The sequence below is a fragment of the Chelonoidis abingdonii genome, chromosome 4, assembly GCF_003597395.2.
Source record: "Chelonoidis abingdonii isolate Lonesome George chromosome 4, CheloAbing_2.0, whole genome shotgun sequence".
In the NCBI taxonomy this organism is placed as follows: Eukaryota; Metazoa; Chordata; order Testudines; family Testudinidae; genus Chelonoidis; species Chelonoidis abingdonii.
Window position 1 is genome coordinate 46,073,958 of NC_133772.1, and position 21,759 is coordinate 46,095,716.

At 40.8% G+C, this 21,759-nt stretch overlaps 1 protein-coding gene across 2 annotated transcripts in view; it reads right to left on the minus strand.

Moving 5' to 3' along the window:
• Positions 1-3,864: 3,864 nt before the first annotated feature.
• KCNC1 (potassium voltage-gated channel subfamily C member 1) overlaps positions 3,865-21,759 on the minus strand; it is a 142,723-nt gene continuing 124,828 nt past the window's right edge. Inside the window, exons 3-4 of one of the 2 annotated variants that reach the window (XM_032804475.2) lie at positions 7,018-7,206; positions 3,865-4,214 (exon numbers count right to left, since the gene is read on the minus strand). In XM_032804475.2, the coding sequence (XP_032660366.1) occupies positions 4,150-4,214; positions 7,018-7,206 (254 nt within the window). In that variant the 3' untranslated portion in view covers positions 3,865-4,149. The remainder of the gene's footprint in view (positions 4,215-7,017; positions 7,207-21,759) is intronic. The other variant, XM_032804482.2, reaches the window with a different exon arrangement.

Below are 21,759 nucleotides of genomic sequence, written 5' to 3' on the forward strand. Positions count from 1 at the left end.
GTTCAGCTGCAAGTTTATGCGCCTGCTGTTTTGTCAATGCACAAGTGAAGGCTGAGGGCTGAAAATCTTCCCCATACACACTGGCTTCAACAATAGATCCCCAATGTTTATTTTAAAAAGTGTTTGCCTCATTATAGTCCTTCTTATGATTTCAGCGTCTTTGTATATAGTCATTGGAGGGGAGGGAGCAGGGGGAAGAGTTATAAAAGATGCATGCTAACCCAATATATTTTTTAACTTGGTTGTTAAGCTTAAAGTAGTTAATTGACTTCATTTTTAACATCTGATCATTAATAGTGTTCATATTCAGACATCAGACAGATATTTCAGCTACTATTTTGGATAAAGAAAGATTTGTATGAATGGATGAAAGATGACAGGCACTGTTATGTGGAGAGGTGCATTATGTCTGGAAATCTAAAGAAGAGGGTCTAAAAGGCAATCTGCATAAATTCAGCATAAACTGAAAGTTCAGTTACTGTGTGAGGTTGAAGACAAGGTTATCTCCGGGGTATTTCTGGGGAAAAGAAATGTAGTCTGCCTTGTTGTGAAGCTGAGGAGAGCTGTTGTAATGTGGAGAAGCAGGACAAATATTGCTTTTTTTTTTTTTTTAACCTCAGAGTATCTTCTTCATAAGTTATTCTGTGCTCAGCTCATTTCTGAATTTCATTGCTTTATCTCTGCTCTATCTCCCTGGCATTCTAGCCTGCTCATTTGTCCCAGCGTCCATTCATTTCAGTGATGTATTTTCTTTTAGGCACTGAAACTTTAAAGAGAGAGCGAGAGCAATTTATGTGAAAAATCATTTTATCCAGATTAATGACCATTACACTTGACTGTTATCACAGCATGATTAGCTAGATTCCTTTCTGGCATGAAAGAATAGAAACTACTTTCCATTTCCTTACTGTTTGAAGTAACCGTTGTAGAGCCAGCATGTCATATATCATGTGTCAAGCCAATCCAGGAAAAATAATGCCTATGAAGATATGAGTGGTGGGTATGCAAATTGTGCGACTATAAGGAAGTTTTCAATGTTATTTATTAATCTACTTTTAAAGTCACAATCCTGGCCTTATAAAATTCCACTAATCTTGCAAGGGATTTCTGGAGAGCTCCGATACTATTGATGGGAAGCTAGGTAGATATAACTCCATTGAATAAAGCCAAGTTCTTATAAAAAACGCAGGTACTCATTTCCTCCAGTGCAGAAGGAAGCTTAAAGGGCCAGGAATGTAATCAAAACAGTTTGCCGGATTCTGATCTTATTTACACAGGTGTACAATCAGGAGTAACTTTCAACAGAGCTACATTAAAACTAATGTGAGACCAGAATCAGACCCAGTAGATGTAGTATTTCTAGTGCTGTGTGCCTTCTGTGAAAGAGAGATTTGAATTCATAAATGTTGTAGTCGTGTTAATATAGCACGACCTGCTCAGATAACAAACAGCCTGTGTATGCAAATGGGATAGCCTGATTCCCTGGGCACTTTGCTGGCATCACTGTGCACAGACTGGTGCTTCCTCACGTGAGTTCTTCTAGAACCTTCAAGTCTCTCAGCTGTTGCCTACTGGACTGTCAGAATTGCTTAGGGAGAGATCAAGGAGTCTGTCATCACAGTGGTACATTTTCTGTCATGCGAAAGGGAACTGTGGAAGCACCAAGGACCTTATGTTTTGAAAGTGCCTCCTGAAGGTCAGTGAATGAGAAATACAGTTCTATTTCTGAAGGTTTAGTGAAAGGCATCCAGACAATGCAATTACTGCAGAGTGGAGAGAAGAATGAGTAAGGAGGTATATTTTAAGTGAAAGACCCCAACATCGGACTGGTAAGATGGTTCCGGGAGAAAATAGGACAGAATTACAACTATCTCAGGGCTTGGGTATTCAAGCTGTTAATTAAAGGAAATACTCTTATCTGAACTAAGCACTGGGTAAGGGGAACACCTGTGTGGGATTTATTGGATTGAGGTTTTAATCAGTATTAATTATTTTATGGTAATAAGGGAATGTGAGCAGATTTCACACCAGGTCTCTGAACAATGTTATTAAATTAATACAAAAGTATAACAAATAAATCTATTTTTAGATCCTTAATACACTGTACCAAAAAAAACCCCACATTAGCTTCTGCAAGGTTGGACCCTGAATTAGCTTGCATTCTGGAGATAAGAAATTGGCCATTATCAAGGAAGACGATGCTAGGATAGAAACAGAGATGGAAAATTACTCCTAAAAAAAGAAGGCAGGCTGAACTAGGAATTAATGCATAATGCTAAATCAGAAAAGATGAAGGAGCCTCATTACTAGCTTCAAGTTCAGATCCTCAGTATTAATCTTCTTCCTAAATCACAGGTCTGATAGCTGCACTTTTTTTTCTTTCTGGAGGTGGAGGTTTATGGGGCTATGAGGATGTTGTGTGTGTATGTGTAGTGTGTGTTTGTTTGTTTGTAACACTTACCATACCCTGTGGTGCATCTTCCTTGATTTTTTTTATTCATAATTCCTCAGGACCTCTCAGATTCTGTTTCTTTTCTTTTTCATTTCCATTAGCAGTCCCAGATGCCTTCTTGCCTTCTGGCTCGAATGCTGCCAAGTGTATTAAATTGTCTGATATGATGACAAAAGGGGAACTCTTAAAGAAATACTTTGCAGAAATGTTCAAGCTACTAGAAGGGTCCTGGCAAATAATCCATACATTTTATTTGTGGAATCTGAAATGAAGTACGATGTCGTTACTTTCCTAAATGCGTGCTGGTGCCCTTTATATCTGAGAGCTAAGACATAACTAAGCACCTGCAGTGCTTTAGCTCTGGACCTCATGCAAAGTTTCAGAGCTGGTGGATTATTAGGGCTCAGTGAAGAACAAGTTAAGACAGACTCACGGAAGTAAGAAAAACTGAATTCACTTCATCTACTAAAAAGACAAACTTTTATTATTTTGGGGGAGATGAAGAGATACCTAAATAATTCTAGATTTTATCTTCCCTGGTAATATTTACTAGTGCTGTGAAAATGTCACAGGTTGTATAGGTTGTATCAAGTATTTGCAGGCTTCGTTTGTTATCCACTAACCAAAATTACCATTTTAGAATCAAACCAATACCAAGCTTCTCTCCAGCATTTCTGTTGGGAACACTATATATTTATTCAAGATTTCAGATGCAAGTCTCTGGAAACCCCTGATCACTTCAGAAAATAATTCTGCTTTACACTGTACAGCAGGCACTGAAACCATGATACAAAATTTATTTCATGCTAGAATTGTTTTGCATAACATTATGCGTGCATTTTACTCAGAAGTACTAAATTGCATACAATGCTGTTGTCTTGTTTCTTAAACTTTGAGACAAGTTTATACTTGAGTATTCTCCTGATTTTTGTACTATGTTTCAATTTTAAAATAACACTTTTTTTTGTTTCAAATCCATACTGATTACTTAATATGAACAATTTGTTATGAAGGGTCTTCACGTTGGATCTATACATCAATAAAATACAACATAACCAGAGCTGGAAATTAAATCTAGACCAGCTGTTACCATCAGGTCCAAAGAAAGGTCCCATGTGTCACAAGCATGCCAACGAAAACAGACAGGAAAAAAAGGAGTTTCCTAAATTTACACAATTCTAGTTGAATTAAAAGTTCTTGATTTCCATGTCAGTGTGATGAATTATGAAGGCATGGTCAATATGACCGATGACTGCCTGATTGCACTATTTAAAACCATTACTCTGTATCTTGTATACAAAAAGAAGCAATCCATAGCAAAGAAATGTACAGTTTTATAATGTTTTACATTTTGGCTACAACAATGTATGTAAAAGTAAAGAGCTTTCAAAGGAAATATATAACTTTCTTCCCCCCCCCCCTTAAAGTTAATCATACAATTGCAGTTTTTGTTTACTTCATGCAATTCATGCTATGAACAAAACAAAAAAGAAAGGAAGAAGAGATCTTCTACAGTTTTGTTACATTTTGGCCGTAGAAAAAGCCTGCATCTCTAGTACAACTCTGAAACCACATAGAATCATCCTTAAAACCTGCATGGAGCAAGTTTACTTTGTCCAAATGAGGAAGTCTTCTATGCCTGCACAGTTCCACACAGATGTTTATTAGCCATCAATGTTCATCTCCATCTCGCCTTGTCAAGTCACTCTGACTGCCTCTGTTGGCATATATTTAGCAATGACAGGACTTTCTTTGCAAAGATCTGCATGTAAAGAATACAATCAATACTTGAGCTTCTTTCCTGCGCTTTTCAAATCAAGCTTCGCATTTTAGTTTTAAAGGAAAGAGGAAAAGGTAGAGTAGCTACATGCAGAGGCAGCCATATTCTTCTTCAACAGGATTTTTTTCCATGCAGTCAGCCAGACTGAGACCTCTCTACAGTGTTTCTGAGTATTGCTTTCAACTTATAATAGGCGCCCATGCAAAGTTTCATCCTACTGTGCTTGTTTGCTCAAACTCCTGCAGGGTTCCTATGGCTCAAATATATCCTGAGAAAATCAAAATCTTCAATCGTTGGCACATTTCATTATTGACTAAATGTCTAACTCATTCCATAAGAGCCAGTGGATCCACCATTAGCCAAGATAAGCACATACCAGCATGGTGCACCATTAAAGAAATTATCTGGTGCATCCACCCTTCATCCTATGGACCAATACCATGCAGCATATGGCCCACCACTACTATTTAATGCCCACCTAGTGTCATCTTTATACTATTTAAGGGTGTTGTCACCAAATGTCAGTAGTAACACCATGCCCACGAAGTGCTACTGTGAGACATGACATCTTCAGACTTAGTCACCTGGATTATATGAAACATAGCATAGGCTAATTGTAAATAAAGCTTTTTAGACCATTCTCTGCTACTGATCCATGCTACAAAATAGATGGGATGGGAGACCAAGAACGTCTCACTGGGCTAGGAGAGCTGTAGGGCGCAGACACTGAGGATAATCCTATCGCTTTTCCGCTTATGCCAGCTATGCTGTTAAGGCTCCGTGACATTTCATAACCTTCATTTAAAAGAAAAATGCAAAGTACAGCATTGGATCAACAACAGAATGGGCTAAGAATGAGGTCAACATCGTGGCCAGTTAAGTAGCATCCTCATGCATTGACATGCTGAGAGTAGTATCGCTTGCAACGTAGTTCAGAAGGCCATGTAAGTAGGAGGAAGTTAAAAAAATGGGGGGAGGAGGGGAGGAAGCAGAATGATTTCTCTGGAATGGGCAGACTGTATAATAATGTTGGCAGTGTCATAGTTCTGTCTTAAAACAACTGGGGGCAAAAAGTCAGGCTGAGGGGTTTTTCTATTTCTTTTCAGTGTAAACTTAATCCCACTTTCCCCCACTGACTCATGTATTTGGACCTCAGGCAAAAATTAAGGTGACTCGTAGCTTTAAAAAAAACAGCATTTGTTCAGTTGCTGTAGAGATACTACTCATTTGCTCATCACATTTTAAAAAAATTAGTTTGCATGCATTCAATTTCCCCTTCCCCCTCCCACTCCCATCCTTTTCCAGACATGCACAAAAACAACTTCAGCTAGTATACACACACAGTTGCACAAATTATGGATGAAATTCAGTTGGAACAACAATTAAGATGCTCTCAACGTGTTTCAAACAGGCCAACAATATGCTGACATTTGTTTCTCTTTAGTCAACCGGCCACTGTTTCATTTAGTAGAGAGAGCCTGCTTCATGTTTCAGTGCATCATGAGAACTATACATTCCTCATACCAAAAGGTGTGCCATTTGGAGCATTCTCCTGATCCACTGAAGCAACCAAAACTGGCTCAGGCTAAATGAAAATGGTCAGTGCTTATCCAATACAGAATCAGGTAAAACACTTTGCTACAAAGGTAAATTTTAGCGATACTTTCATATGAAAGTGCAGTGGTCCAACTATATCTTTGTTAATGATAAATCTAGAAATTATAATTACATACACTATCTATAATTGGCATTTACTATAGACTGTTGTCCATCATACAATGGCACATGGGAATTCTAAAACCCATACCCATGGTATGGTTTACATCATAGAATCTTTGCATTTTTTTAAAATACTGAATATATTATATACTCTATACAGTACACCAGTGACGGACACTGATTCAATGATAGATAACTCTTAGTGCAATTAACCACTACCAATTAACTTTTATGCATACATGTAGTTCTAATTTTATGCACTTAAAGATATCTGCATTTTTGGTTTGCTTGCTTTTCTTGGATTAAACCATTTGGGCAAGATTTAGTCTATCATAAAAAAAAAATTACAGGAAGTCTTTTTTGTTTTTTCTTTATTTTAGGACCTAATGTTGCTGAATATATGGATGATTCTGACCATTATCTAAGTAAAACTAAATTACTTCTGGGAGCAGTCAGGATTTTAAAAATTAATTATGGTAAATATTAGTTTACCAGAGGAAACCAATTTTAGTTAGATTACTTTCCAGTCCTAAAAGAGGTCTATGCTAACAAATGCTCCCATGTGAAGTTCTCTCTATGTTCAATTATACAGCTAGGCATGACAAAGAAATTAACTGAAGTGCTGTATAAACGCAGCTGAATAATCACTTTGTGGTTCTTGACGTTTGCTGGGGCATTTATTTATTTTTGCCCTCCAAAGTGTTGCCATTCACAGCACATTACAAACTACGAGTCTTCCAAATGGGCAGCCTTTACTGCTGTCATAAATATTAATCGATGTGTCTTTGGAGGATGAAATCATTTAAGGACATTGCAGAATATTGGCCATTGAAGCTCACTGAGCTAGCTAACATGGAAGACTAAACTGCAGTTGCACACGGGAGCTCTAGCAGCTTTCCTCTCCCAAAGAAATAGATTAAAAACTCAAAATGCAGACATCAGGTTGTTATTTTAGTGCATATCTAAACCAAGCCCACTAGTCCATGATAACTAGTAGATGACTTTTTCTCTCTTTTTTCTTAAACAAGGTCACTAACTATGTGGTTACAGGACCTCAGCTACATACCCTTTCTTATTCCTCCATCAGGCGGGCAGGGATATTCCCCGGTTGATAAGAGGAAGCAGGGTCCATATCTCTCCCGAGTGCCAGAGCGGGTAAAGGGCAGGCCCTCATCAGGCGTTATAGCCTGGTCTATGTGGGGACAGTCTTCATTTGCCAGCGCCGCCTTGGCCACCTCACCATTCAGTTTCGAATCTTCAAACATATAAGCAGAAGGCTATTGAAACACTAAGAACTGTTTATCAGAGTTAAATCTGTAGGTTCGGGATCACAACTAAGGAGTAGCATGGTGATGCTTAAAAGGTAGCACATTTGTCCTAGACACAGTGGCTTTGTGCACTGCACCAACATAAAATAAAATACGTTAAGTGGAAGGAGAAATGAAATGTTGTCTTATTAGATAGAACAGCAACCTGTGGTACTTTCACAAATATGGGGCAGTTTCAGAAACTGCTTTGCCTTGGTTCCTAGTCCTGTGAGCAGAAGACTGCAGTTAGAAACTAGATCATGTTTAGCATGACATAAGATGGCATATGAATGATCTGTGTCTCATGAAAACTACTAAAACGCATAGAACTTTGGAGAGGCAGTTAATGGTGAGTTGCATTGTAGTAGTAAAGTAAATTCTATTCATGCAGATTTATATCTTTGTACAATATTACGTGGGCAAAAGATCCCCAAAGTTTGAACAGTTTGTTTTGTTTTGCTTATATTTTCAAATACACAGAATGGTAGTACACATTTTAGATGGACGCACAGCATACATGATGTATGGGAATATGACAGCAGAACATGGATTTTAAAAAACAATCCACTTTCTGATGTTTTATTCTGTGACATATGCAGTTTATGCAATGCCAGCAGAGGATGTCACAGGTGAAAAACAATACAGCAGCACATGGATTTTGAAAATAAATTAAGTAACATTTACCCTCTGACTGCAAATAATGAAAATGTGTCATTAAATTTGTCCACTTTACTCCACATGTCCCCATGAAGATAGACTCAGAATGGAATATTTTCTGTATCTGATTTGCTTCACAGTCATAAAACAATTCAAAGTGCTCTTACAAGATTTGTAAAATGTTTTCATAGTGCAAATTAGTATATTGAGAATATACTCAAAATATGGCACAGTTCAATAGGGACATTTCAGCTAAATGGAGGGGGAAACAGTCAAAATATAACCCGTACACAAAAGCTAAGCTATGTGCTTAATGGAGTGGGTACAATTCAGAAATTTGCAGCATTCTAAACCTCGGTTGCACAATGCTTATTATTTAGTACTGTAGGGCGCACACTGCAGGTGATCCTACAGTTCTTAATGAAAGGGACAATGCACCGATAAGCTTTATTTCAACCCCCTTTCCAAAAACACCTGCTGACTTGCTCCAAACCCTGTGCAATTTTGACATCTATTTTTCAGTGGAGCTGAGGCCAAGAAAGAAAATAAATCCAAACCTACATAGAAACCCTAAACAGAGAGAATGCATTAAATAGGATGAGCAAACCTTCCAGAGCAATAGTTTCAGAAGGGCATGATGGATAAATAATATGTAAGGGCTTTTTGAAAATAGAGCACTCTTCTCATTATCATATAAAATGATCAGCACAGATATAGACACATATGTGTGGTATGCATACTATTGTGTGGTATGTACACTATTTAGGTACATACATGCTAATTGCATTTCATGTCTTGATTTTTTTCACCAAGCAGATAAAGTGTTTCCCCACATAATCAACTCCATTTTGCACCCTCCTACTGGTATCTTTTTTTCCTTCTTGCAGAAGTGATCACTTCATTTCCCCATAGAATATGGAAGTGGTAAGGGCGGGGGGGTTGTTTGTTTTTTGACCAACTAGTTTTATTAATGCATCAGACGCTGTAAGAGAAGCAAAAGATAGTTTCTGAAATTAATGATGACTAATTTGAACAGGTTTCTGAAGTTTCGGGGCATAGGTTGATTGCAATTCCTGTGTGTGAATAATATATGTATATTTCATGCTCCTGTTTACTTTGCACAAAAACCACACAATTACCTTAATAACCACGACATCACATGATACTGAGCTGCTTCTTTAAAACTCGCACTGATATAAACTGTGAACATTGCTATTCCTCAGGGGATCCGCAACACAGCGTGTTAGTGTACTAACCTTCACATCTACAGGATAGGCCCTGATGCTGCAGGGGGGACAGCTACACCTGCACAGAGCCCCACTGTTTTCAGTGTGGAGCTCATTGCTGCATAGGGTCTTAGATTATATTATTTATTAGAGATGGTCCTGAACCAACCTGTGTATCTGAACATTAGGAAAGTTTGTATCCTTCTCCAGATCAGAACTGTATGGCTCAGACTCATATCTAATAATAAGCAATCATTTAGATAGCACTCTCAAACACTGTAAAGCACTCTGCAAGTACAAGCTAAAATGCAAACTAAACCCCTGGAGCACTACATCCACCACTAAAATGCAGCTATGTCCTGGGTGTAACATATCACTGTTTCACAGCACACACCACAGCCATTGTACTTCAGGCCAGGAAGTGAAGCATGCCTCATCCAATTGTAGTTGCAGAGAGAATTTAGGCAGAATTACTCAAGTTGGCATTTGGCTGAGACATTGGAGTTAACATCCTACTGTTTCCAAAAACTGTACGAGATTGTCAATGTGCACAAATGGTCACAACCTCAGCATTTCATCTCATCTGAAAGACAGCACTCCCACAGCATACAGAAAACGAATGCTTTGTAGTATTAGGCTGTGCCCTTGCCTCCAGCTCAAGTCACAAGTGAAAATGAATTTGAGGGCATCACTCCTGTTCCTGGTTGTTCATGTCATGAAACCATCCCTACAGCTCTGCTTAATGGAAGGGGTATTGAAAACTAAGATTGAGGTGCATGGCAAAGCTATGCCAGGAAGCGTGTACAAAAACTGCCCACGGTATATGTGATACAATTAAGCATAGTTAGTTTCTTGCTTTCATTAGTATTAAATTTACTCAAATGTTACAGGAGTTTTCAGAGGTCATAGACCTTCCCACATGTGACTGAACCTGGTTTCAGGCTGCCTCTGACCCTATATCCCCAGTTGCTGCTCTCAGAGCATTTAATGATTTATAAATGCACATTGTTGAATAATAGCCACTTTAGCATTTTCTTTCCATTTCAGGAGTTCCTAAAGATAAGGAACTGTGAGCAAATCATTCTTCTGCAATCTGAGCTATGGATCTCTCTGTGTAATCTGAAACCTGTTCCACCCATAGTACTTGTGTTGATGTCAATGGCAGTGCTACACACTAGACATGTAGGCTATGCCATTGAGATCTGCACTGTGGTAATTAAAATTGCACTGCTAATCACAGATGACAATTTGGCCTATATTTGGGGGAAAGGGATGTCACGGACAGAAATGACTGTGGAGGGAAGTTGATTTCTATTTCTGTGAATGGGGGACTGCATGATCATATTTTTTTAGATAGTCTGCGTATCAGTAATGGATTTATGTGCAGCAATTTAAATTTCAGCCCAATCCATACATAAGTTAATACTCAAAACTCCCACTGTCTTCGCTGGGAGTTCTATACATGCTAAACCATTTCAGGAGTGAGGAGTAAGTGACTGATCCAAAGTCAACTACAGTCTTGCCATTCCCTTTGGTGAGCGTTGGATCAGAGCTTAAGTGTACAGTTGAACTTGGCCCAAATGTCACTTCCCGCATTTACTTGAATTACACACTTTACTTTAAAAGTAAAAAGTGGACTGTGATTTTACTGGAAGGCAACTAAATGAATTAGGGCTTGATCCTGCACCGTTCAAGTCAATGGGAGTGATGTCTGTAGCATCATTTCTGTTTTATATTTTGGGATACATATTTGTTCCAAAAATGTGCATTAGGCTAAACTTGACATAAAATAATATCAGCCTAGGTCAAATTATATTTTCCACTCATTTAAGTATTTTTAAAAAAAATCTGAATGTGAAGGATGCAAAATGACTTCACAGTTAACTGAAATTTGCACTGTAGGCTTTATGGGCCAGCTTAAATCCTGATATTAGAGGGCCTCTCCACTGATGGAATTGGAGATGGGACATGGGCGACATAGGGGGCAATATTTTCAAATCACCCTAATTCTCTCCAAACAGGACCAAGGTTTGTCAAATAGTTCCTAAATATTAGTAAACCTTTGGGCAAAGCGGGGCCAGTTTTTATGGTCCTGGTCTTGTTCTCATTAAAGCCAATTGCAAAACTCCTGTGGATTTCAATGAGAGCAGGATCAGGCTTCATGTTAGTAATAAAACCTGAAGCCAAGGAAATTGTAGTGACCTTTCCAAGGAAAGATGCTTGGTCTCAGGGAGGAATGCAATACCAGGGAACCATATTCTGCCTATTGTCTCATGTTAGATTGTAAGCTTTTTGGAGCAGGGACCAAAAAGGCGTTCTGCATTTGTACAGAACCTAGCACGTTGGGTCCCTGGTCTACAACTGGGGCTCCCAGAGCATTACCACAATAAAAAACATTGTTTTACATAGAATGCCACTTAGATTTTGTTCTTTATAAAAATCTGTAGCATGATATACCCCCAGATTAAAATATCTAACAAAATGCTGTATTACTATGGGAATACAAAAGCACCAAAGAAGCTCTATCCATCAGATAATGGATATGCTAGGACTATTAACTGAATCATGGTATAATTCATAGTGCTTAGTTCTTCTAGGGCTTGATCTGGGATTCTTTCCATTGACTTCAGTGAGCTTTGGATCAGGCCTATAGAGAGGTTTCTTCTGTAGATCTTCAGTTGCTTTACAAAGGAAAGCAGTTGTGATGACCCCCATTTCCCCCATCAGGAAACGAAGGTACAGAGAGGTGTAGTGACCTGCCCAATGTAACACAACAGGTGAGTCTCAGGAATAATCCTAGTCCAGTGCCCCATTTCTAGGACTAAACTGCCTTCAAATGCTTATTTAATGACAAAAGCTTTTTAAAAATCCTCTATATTCAGCTGTCTTAGATATGGGGAGAAACACCAGCAGATCTCCCAGATAAGTAGTTTGTTTCATCATTACCTTATTGGGATCCCTGTTTTAAATTTCTTCATCCCACCCCTCACCCCCTTTAGGAAACTGCCATTAAAATGCCAAGGACTTTTCCAGACAAAAATTAGATTTTGAAATAGAAAGATAATGATACAAACTAATAAAAGCTGCCAGGAAACTGAAAGGCAAGACACAGTCCAGCCAAAACACAAATCTCCGCTCCTCAGTGTGTGGTATCTCTACTGTTGTGCTTTGAGTGCTGCACATGCAGGAAGAGGATTATAACAGAGACTGTCCATGCCCAGTCTGTGGGCTCTCCTCCTTCCCAATGGCAGGATCTATAGACAGAGGTTCAAGGGCTGCCATTTTGACTTCTCTGCCACTGTTGGCTTGTGCTTGAGTTAGAGCTGTGAGAAATATTTGCACTGAGCCTCAGACCTACTTGATCTGAACCCTGGATCGAATTGTTCACAGACCTCAATGTATCAATGCATCCATGAGCCTCACTGTGTGCTTCTGAATGCAGGCAAACATATGCAGAGATGGTTCCTACATTTGGGAAGCCCAAACAAATTCTCTTTTCCTCTTGCCAAACTTCTCCATGCCCCCAACAACTACCCAATAACAACCAACAGAACCATTCTTAACGTAATGTCTTCGGGAGGTGTGGGGTTTTTTTGTGGGGATTGGGTGGCTCCCTCCTTTTCCTGACTTCAGAACTGTGAAGTGTCCACTTTCCCTAATAGCAGAGGCTGTGGGGTTGGGTGGATTGAAAGGGCACTCACTGTGGGTTGTTGCCTTCTCCAACCTTTACAGGATTTAACTGCCAGGCAAAGGGTGCCACCTTCATGACCTGAGGTGCAATGAGAATGGGCCACTTCAACTGAAATGGGGCTGAGATATGCTCCCATAATTCGTAGCATGATAGCCAAGGAAATCCTGCATGGTAGATTTATGGGTTGTCTCTCCCAGGGCGTGATCATTGCCAGGGCTCCCTTGCTATTATGCTAAAGTGTCTGGGGCCTCATTAGCCCTAGATTAGAGAGCCAGGTACCAAGAGACATAGGGCTGTTTCTTCAGCTCCCACAAAAGTACTGCAGCATATCCTGCCCTTGTTCAAGGATTGAAGGTTACAGTGATCTTCTGTACGCACATCTACTCCTCAGAGACCAAACCCTGCTGAAGGAGCAGCTACTTGGCACCCCACAGAGACCCAGAGGTGCAGCAGAGGAGTCCTCTTGGCCCCAGAAGGGGAAGCAGCAAGACATTCATTGCCCTATATCAAGGTAAGAAAAGAGGTCTTTAGTCTGGATGTGAGGGTGGGGTGGGGTGGAATGGGGGAAGAAATGACTGATTGTAGGGAAGGGCTAGTGCTGGGAAGATACTAGTTACTTGGAAGATGAAGATCTGCTTGTTGAGGGTATCCAGTCTAACTGAAACCTCCAAGCAAACCTTCCAGGCCTTGCAAACCAAACCTCTGGGGTTCAGTTGGTGAATCCCAACTTGTCCAGAACACTGCAGGGTTTCGATAGCCTTGACTTCAAGGGGGTCACCACACAGACATGGGTATATCCTATGAATGGATAGATTCAAACACTTACTAAAGCTCTTTTGGATCTCAGTTCTGGCAAGCATGCCGATCTTCAGTTCCTGACGCTTTGCATTACTCCCAACATACAGTATCTCTTAGGTGAATACTGCCTATAATCCCCATTGTAGAAGCAGCTGCTCAGCATTTAGCCTCTTTGCACTGTTGCATCAGAGAAGGTAAATCTAATTGAAATGCTGTGACTAGAGGAGGGACCATTACATTGAACATCTATGGGCCTGACTGTTACTTTATGGCCTCCCTTTACGCCATTTTGGCAGTGTAAAAGGGCGACAATAGACTCATAGGCAATGAGGTCAGAAGGGACCATCGTAATAGTCTGATCTGATTTTTTGCACACCACAGGCCACAGAAAGTCACCCACCCACTCTTGTAATAGATCCCAAACCTCTGACTAAGGTACTGAAGTCCCCAAATCATGATTTAAAGACATAAAGCTATAGGGAATTTACCCTTTACACTCATTTAAACCTGCAAGTGACTCATGCCCCATGCTGCAGAGGAAGGTGAAAAACCACTAGGGTCACTGCCAATCTGACCTTGGGAAAAATTCCTTCCTGACCCCAAAATGTGGCAATCTGTTCCAGTGGTTCTCAACCTGCGGCCCACAGAGCTGTGGCCCATGTGACATCCTCAGGTCCACACAGGTAGTATTGGATGCGACCCACAATGGTAAATAGGTTGAGAATCACTGACCATGTTAGACTCTGATCATATGCACAAGACCCACCAGCCAGACACCTGGGAAAGAATCTTCTATAGTAACTCCGAGCCCTCCCTATTTAATGTCCCATCACCGGCCACTGGAGGTATATGTTGCTAACAGTCACAGATTGGCTAGATGCCATTATAGGCAGTCTTATCATACCCTTTCCTCCCTGAACATCTCAAGCTCAGTCTGAAAGACAGCTAGGTTTTTTGCTCCCACTGCTTCCCTTAGAAGGCTATTCCAGAACTTCACTCTTCTGATTGTTAGAAACCTTTGTCTAATTTCAAACCTAAACTTGTGGATGGCCAGTTTATATCCATTTGTTCCTGTGTCCATATTGGTGCTTAACTTAAAGAACTCCCCCCTCTCCCTGGTATTTATCCCTCTCATTTATTTATAGAGAGGATGGATCTCTGCCCAGCAGAGAACACCCCTGGTGTAGGAGAATTCCGTGGCTGTAATGACTCTGACACCCCCAGCAGCCACCAGCATTGGGGCCATGGCCAGGAAGAAGAGGGTGTGGTTGGAGAATTGCCATGCTCTAGCTATTCTCAGCCACGTGGTCATTTAGGCAGTTGATTGCAAATTCAAGCAGCCCTGACGCTGCTGTAGCTTATGGTGGGGACTAGGCAAACCTTTAGGCATCCCCAGACTAGGTAAAACGTAAATGATGACTTGAAGCCAACTTTACCCCCCATCCTCCTCTCATTGCCTGTGCTGAACTATTAAGAAACTGCCCTTTTTTGTGTAAAAGTGATCAATCCAAGTTCCAAAGGAGATTGTAGAGACCAGTAAAAATGTAGGACCAAATCCTGGGAGCTGCTGAGCACCTGAGAAACCCACTATTTTTAATATCTGATTGGTGGAATTGTCTCTTTTGCCATGTCCCTCCCTCCTGCTGGTGAACTCTTCTATGTCTCCCCACAGTTTACGAGAGGGTCAGAGCATGCCATAAAACAAGAAGTTATGGGAATAAATTATGAATTGATAAAAATACAACCTTGCTGCTTTAGTGTCTGGGCAATTGTGAGTTTGAAATAAAATATATCTCACTTGCAACGTAGAGTGAGGTTAGAAGCAATAAACGTAATGGTGTTTCTCTAGAAAACAAACACAAAAATACCTCTCAGCCTCTTTTTATCATTCCCTCCCAGACCCCACAAATAACATGCAGGCGACAACCAAAAGCCTCAGCCAGGACCTGATTCAACAAAATATCCATTTGGCTTCCACTCTAGACCATGCTAAGCTACAAAAATAAAATAATGTTTTATGGGCTCCAGACCCTTGGGAAGGATTCAGAAATGTGGATCACAGGCACAGAGGTTTGTTTTTGTCATTGCTAAATCAGGCCCTTAAAGTGCAAGGGATTTAACTACATTAGATTATAAAAAGAATGATGGGGAAGATATAATAAGCCACAAGCAATTGACAATGAAATGATGGCGTGGAGGTTATGGATGGAAGTACAGCACAGAGAGTGTGGGTTTGAGTCTTTGAAATTGAACTATGATGTGCTAAGATGGGAATCACTGATTTTTAAAACAGCAGGTCTCTAAGCCAATAGGTTTGGGAAATTTTCTGCTGGAGAGCAATGAAAATTGTTTTCCATGCAGACTATCTGAAAGAAATAGCACATTAGCTAGATAGTGCTTTCTTGCATCATGTACTTACTCTTTGCATTAATACCTTGTATCACAACCTCAATGGAGTTACCTATAGTCTGTGACATTCCTTGTCGTTTTGCATTTAAAGAACAGTATTGTAATCTCCTCTGCTGCCCAATATGGAGCTCAGGTTGATGGGGATTGGAGAAAAACTTCACAGAATAAAATGTGACAGTCTGTAACATACACAAGTTGCACGCAACATACAGTAATAACAAGTAAATGTTAACAAACAGAACAAGAGAGAGAGAGGAAAGAGAAAGAGAAAATGTGAAGAACATGTAAAAGAATTCATTCGTTCCTACACAGCAACTCAATTTAATTTTAGCTACCCTAAGATTTTCACGCTTTGTATAGAGTCAGATGTAGTTATCTTTAACAAACACCTGAATATTATTTTACTGTATATTTTAAAACTGATTCTGAAGTATTCTTGAGTAGATGTCACACCAACAGGCTTTACACTGGTAGAGCTGAAAGCAGAATTTGTCTCCTCTACAGCAGAAATTTAGTATACTAGATAAATTCCCAGATGCTCCTCAAACCCGACCTACCTCTGAATATTTACTCACCACCATGTTGAAATGGGTCCCTCCAGGTAAAGTTGTCCCCCCAATTAAGGTACTTCAGTGAAAAAGGTTACTGCCTTAGACAATCCTGATTGGCCAACATTGTGACATCACTGTCAGAGAATATCACCTTCAAGGGGCGTTACTTCCTGAAGTGAGGTGACAGCATGTTGGCTTCCTGTCTGTTGATAGTTTGGAGACAAGGAGTAGGTACAGGAGCATGAATAGGTCAAGTGCTTCTTGCTTTGAAGATACCATTGGAAAGGTGTATAATGCATGGTGAGAGGTGTTGCTCCTGGAAGTGCTGCCTTCCAAAGAGGTACATCGCAGTCCCTGCTAGAGATGGTCCACCAATTCTGTACACTGATCTTGTACTTCTGTGAGTCAAATTAAAATCCTAGTAATTCCATAGACTCCAGTGGATCCTAGGGTAGGTCATGTATTTGGGAATGGTGCAACATATAAGCTCAGTCTGGTGAGCCAGGTATTGGTTCCTCGCTAGGTAAAGTTCATCTCCCTTAAGATCTTAGAGCACCAAATTGTGGATCTAGTTTAGATTTGAAAAATAAAGAATACAGTATGATGATCTGTAGGGTATGGAGCATGGATGAATGCAAAGAACAATGAGAGCAGAAATGGGTAAACTACTGGTTACTTCTGGTCTGTGCTTGTTTTGTAAAAGCAAATCTTCTTAGAAGTAACAAACAGAGAAAGCTTGGATGGAGTCTAAATCAGGTATAAAGTAAGAAGTTTGTGGTGTAGTGGGCTGAGCATAGCATTAGGTGCCTGAGTTCTAGTCCCATCTCTGTTACCAATTCTTTCCGTGGCAGTGGGCAAATCATTTAACTCCTCTGCTCCAGCCAAACAGTGCTCAGATGTAAAAGCTGCTCTATTTTACATCTGGCTTCCCATGACCCAGAATGGCAATTCCAGCCACTGGGGATCAGTCAGATGGAGGGATGCTCAACCCTTTCCCTCCCAGTAACACCACCTGCACTAGTGAATGATGCAGGAGCTGCTAGGGCAGGCCTGTGCCATTGGAGTATCCCGCTACTGTGAGGGAATACTTAAGGAGCTGGATCTGCCAGGTTTAAGGCTGCTTTGTGCTGGAGGACTGGCAGAAAGTGGGCTTAATGACCTGAGAATTAGATGTCTGTGTCCCAGTTTTCCCATCTGTTGAAGGGATATAATACTTATTTGCCAACCTCAACGGAGTGTTTTCCCCCCAGGAGGTGTAGCTCCAAACGGAGCTATAGCAAGTTACACTAGCTGAAGATCTGACCCAGTTTATTTCCAGAGAGCAAAGGCTGAAGCCACCTAAGGGATAATGGGGGAGCTATTTTTTTGGTTTCACATGTAGTACATATGAATGATGTAGTACATGTGAAAAGTGCCCAGCTGACTACTCTGAAAACAGAAGTCCTCTCTTTAACCACAGAAAAGGTACAGCACAAGCAAGGTAGAAGAGACTTCCCCATATTTCTTTCCTATTTGATTTACAAGCTCCACTTTCGGGGTGCGAGGATAGTTCCACATCCATTCCTATTCAATACTTGGTCACTCAGCTAGGTTTGCCAGGAAGGGTCCCAGAGGCTTGGGGCTTCGGCCACAGCTTCTCCATTACAGCCTGGACTGAGACAACCATCTTGTTTCACGTAAGCCTCCTAACAACCATTGGATGGTAAAAACTTTCAGCCACTGTCTCTCTGACCTGAACCATGGCTTAGGAGACCAATATTCCATTCACAATTCCCTAAGGTTCTTTCAAATTTTAATGGATTGATGACATTTATATTCATTAAAATTTTGAATTAGAACGATACTGTAGTTCTATTGCTACTACAGGAAGCCAGACCACAGGTGGATAATTGCCCAATGAAATGTTTAGGAGGTGCTATTGGAATCCACTGTTCAAGGGATATTACAGAACCACCTCTGTGCATGACCTACAGGAGACACGAGACCATGACAGGTGCCAGACATGAGGACTTAGTCTTTTTATCTCAAGCTGTAGGAGCTTATGCTGTAGCTGAAGGCCCGGGGTTAAATCTTGGGTGACACCAAGGTGATCATTATTGCACTGTTTTTCTATAAATATTCATATTTTGATATTTGAGATTAGGAATTATTAAATGGTGTTTGAATTTTAAAGATTAGAAATGCCATTTACAATTCAAAAATGAAATGTGTGTGGACGGAGGAGGAGTACGTGCAGGTGGTGGAGTACGTGCAGCACTGGGAGAGCTCTCTCCCAGCGCTGGCGCTGCTACCACACTCACACTTCAAAGCCTTCTGTGGCAGCGCTCCCGCGGCAGCGCTTTGAAGTTTCGAGTGTAGCCATACCCTTCCAAATGTGCAGTAGGTTGCATAAAACCTGCTTTCGATCACAAACTGCAACTAGTGGACAAGACACCTGATTTTCAGAACTACTGAGTACCCGCAACTCTCATTAAATCCAGCTGGAGTTGTGGGACCTCTGCACTCCTGAAAATCAGAGGCAGTATGTTTTTTGAGTGCAGGTTATTTGGTTTATTTGGGTCGAGGAAGAAGAAATTAAGCCTAGATCAACTTTTCTAGACAATGTTTCCACTGATAAAAATGAATCTGAACCCAAAGGGAGCCCCAAATCATATTTAAAAATGGAGATCAGCTCTCTCTTGATATGTTACAATTAAATAAAAAATTCTTAGAGTCAAGTCTTGTCCCATCCCATGCAGAGAGTGGGAGAGTTTGGGGATGGGTACTGGTCATTTTTTCTCTCAGCAACAGAGCATAACAACTGCAAAGGTTCGTGCAGATGTAAAGGTAATGCACTAGCTATGGAGTGTTGGTTTATTTTGTTCCTCTCCAGCCCTGGATTCCCTTGCAATCCTTTCCCCGGCACTGCTCTCAGTAACAGCCTGGTTTCCCAAGATCTGCACTGAGTGGAGAATTTAGTCTTCATTGTTGACAATTCTGCAAGGAAGTCACCCAGAGTGCACAATGCATACACCCAGGGATTCTCTCTATCCAGACCATAGCTCAGATAAAGGCAGTGTGCTGAGCACTCAGGGTGGAGAGAATCCTTATCTCAGGGTTCTGGAGCAGCATCAAAGCACCTGCAATGTCTCCCTTCAAATTATGTGTATGTATAGAAACTCCTAACATAGAAAAAAGGTTTGGGTAGATCCTTTCGCATGTCAGGGAACAAAAATCACCCATCTCCTTTTCTTTAGTTGCTTAACTCTGGTCATTCTCTGTTTCCATTTGAGTGCAGCTTATTTGTGGCATCAAAATGCAGGCGATGTTACAGACACCAAGAGGAGTTATGGATTCCATTACTGTTCCAGACCCACTATTATAGACTGGCAAGCAGCAGCATCTACCTCTTCCTACGGATACTGTAGGACATAACCATAAAGCCAGCACATCTTTTGGGCAGGCACACCGGGGTGAGGACGAGGAGATTCGTGTGAAATTTTCATAACGAAACCTCAAACCAAGTAGTTTGGAGATTTGTTTTTCCTGTTTTGAGGCTTTGTCACCAACCTGAAACTTGGCCCTGTTTTGCAGATGTTTGTGATCTTGGGCTGAGTTTCGTGTAGTTGTCAGGCAGGTGTGGCTTTGGGCACAATCCCAGTAAGGCTGAACAGTTTAGGTTGAATTCTGTTTTCAGATTTGGGTTCACTTGATTTTCATGCAGCTCTAGTTAGGAGACCTAATGCTTGCAAAGCATTTTGAGACCCTTGGATGATATACAAGTGATTACTATTAAATTATTACTATTTGTTGGTAATTGTCTTTTTTTTTTTGTTAGGGGCAGGATTCTGGGACTCAGGCTATCTCAACTCAGTCTCCAACTCTGATACAGACTTCCTGTGTGGCCTTGGATAAGTCACTTTAATCTCATGTTCTCCCAAATACCAGTATGTAAAATGAAGATAATACTTCCGTCTACCCACCCTTTGCCTGTCTTGGTCATTTTGACTGTAAGTCTTTGGGGTAGAGGATTATCTCTTTCTTTCTCTTTGGGCCCCTGATCATGACAGTGGCCACTAGGTCATACTGCAATACGAATAGTAAATAGCAACAGAATCATATCTGGTGGGATAAGGGCTTGGAAAGGCATATGCTTGTTTTAAAGGAATAGACAACTAGGCTTACATAGTATATATCAAGTCTAGGTTTCAAGTAGTTTTACAGTCAAGCTAGTCATGAGTGAAATTTAGTCCTTTGTATCATTTTGGATCCAATTCTCCAATCTGCCAATATTCCTTTGCTACGTAAGTGGCAGAAAGTGAATTTAAAGTGGCCAGAGATTGTCCCCAGAGAATTCCCCCTGCACAGAAGGAATCACTGCCTACTTCAAGCTGCTACCATGACTTCACACCTCCTGCCCCAGAAGCTGCCTCCTCCTTGCCAAACATAAGGGAGAGGAGAGACAGGGAGATGGTGAGTTGTTGCCGGGAGAAACTCTGCTGTGATCAGTTTGTCACTGGTTTAGAGCCACCTTGCATTAGTGGCATCAGTTAAAGCTCCTCCCCCTGATGATTTAATTTAAGCCACGGCCAGACAGCTGAGAATCAAGGAGCCATGAGCTGTTCCTTGGCAGCACTCTCCCTTACATTCCTGAGCTTAGGTCCACTGGGGAATCACTGCCTTGATGTGTAAATGATTAACCCAATACGTGTATGTTCTTTCACGGGCATTTCCTAGGAGAGACTCTATTGCATAGCTCATCTCTTATCTACATATGTAGCATTTCCAGTAGAGCAGGGCAGAAAATGGGAGGAGAAATAATGGCATGTTCACAATTTCCCCCTCATTTTTCTTAACATTTTGAAATGTTCTGACCAGTTCTAGTTTCCACTTAAGACCCCTCAGTGTGAATGATGGAGTCTCAGACTACGAATGGCCAGAAAGCCATGTCATCACACAAAGGAGCTATTCAGAGTCATAGATTAGGGGCTAACTTCTGCTTTCAGGGTCAGCCTGAGTAAAGGTATCAGAATCTGGCTCTCAGAATTCTGTTGACTTCAGTGTGTTGCATGCACAAGACTGAGAACAGCATTTGGTCCACTGCATACTTCTGAATCTGCCAATAAGAGGGCATCGTTCTGTAGAGTGCTACTGTAATAGGTGGGACCATTTCCCCCGTTTCATCATCTT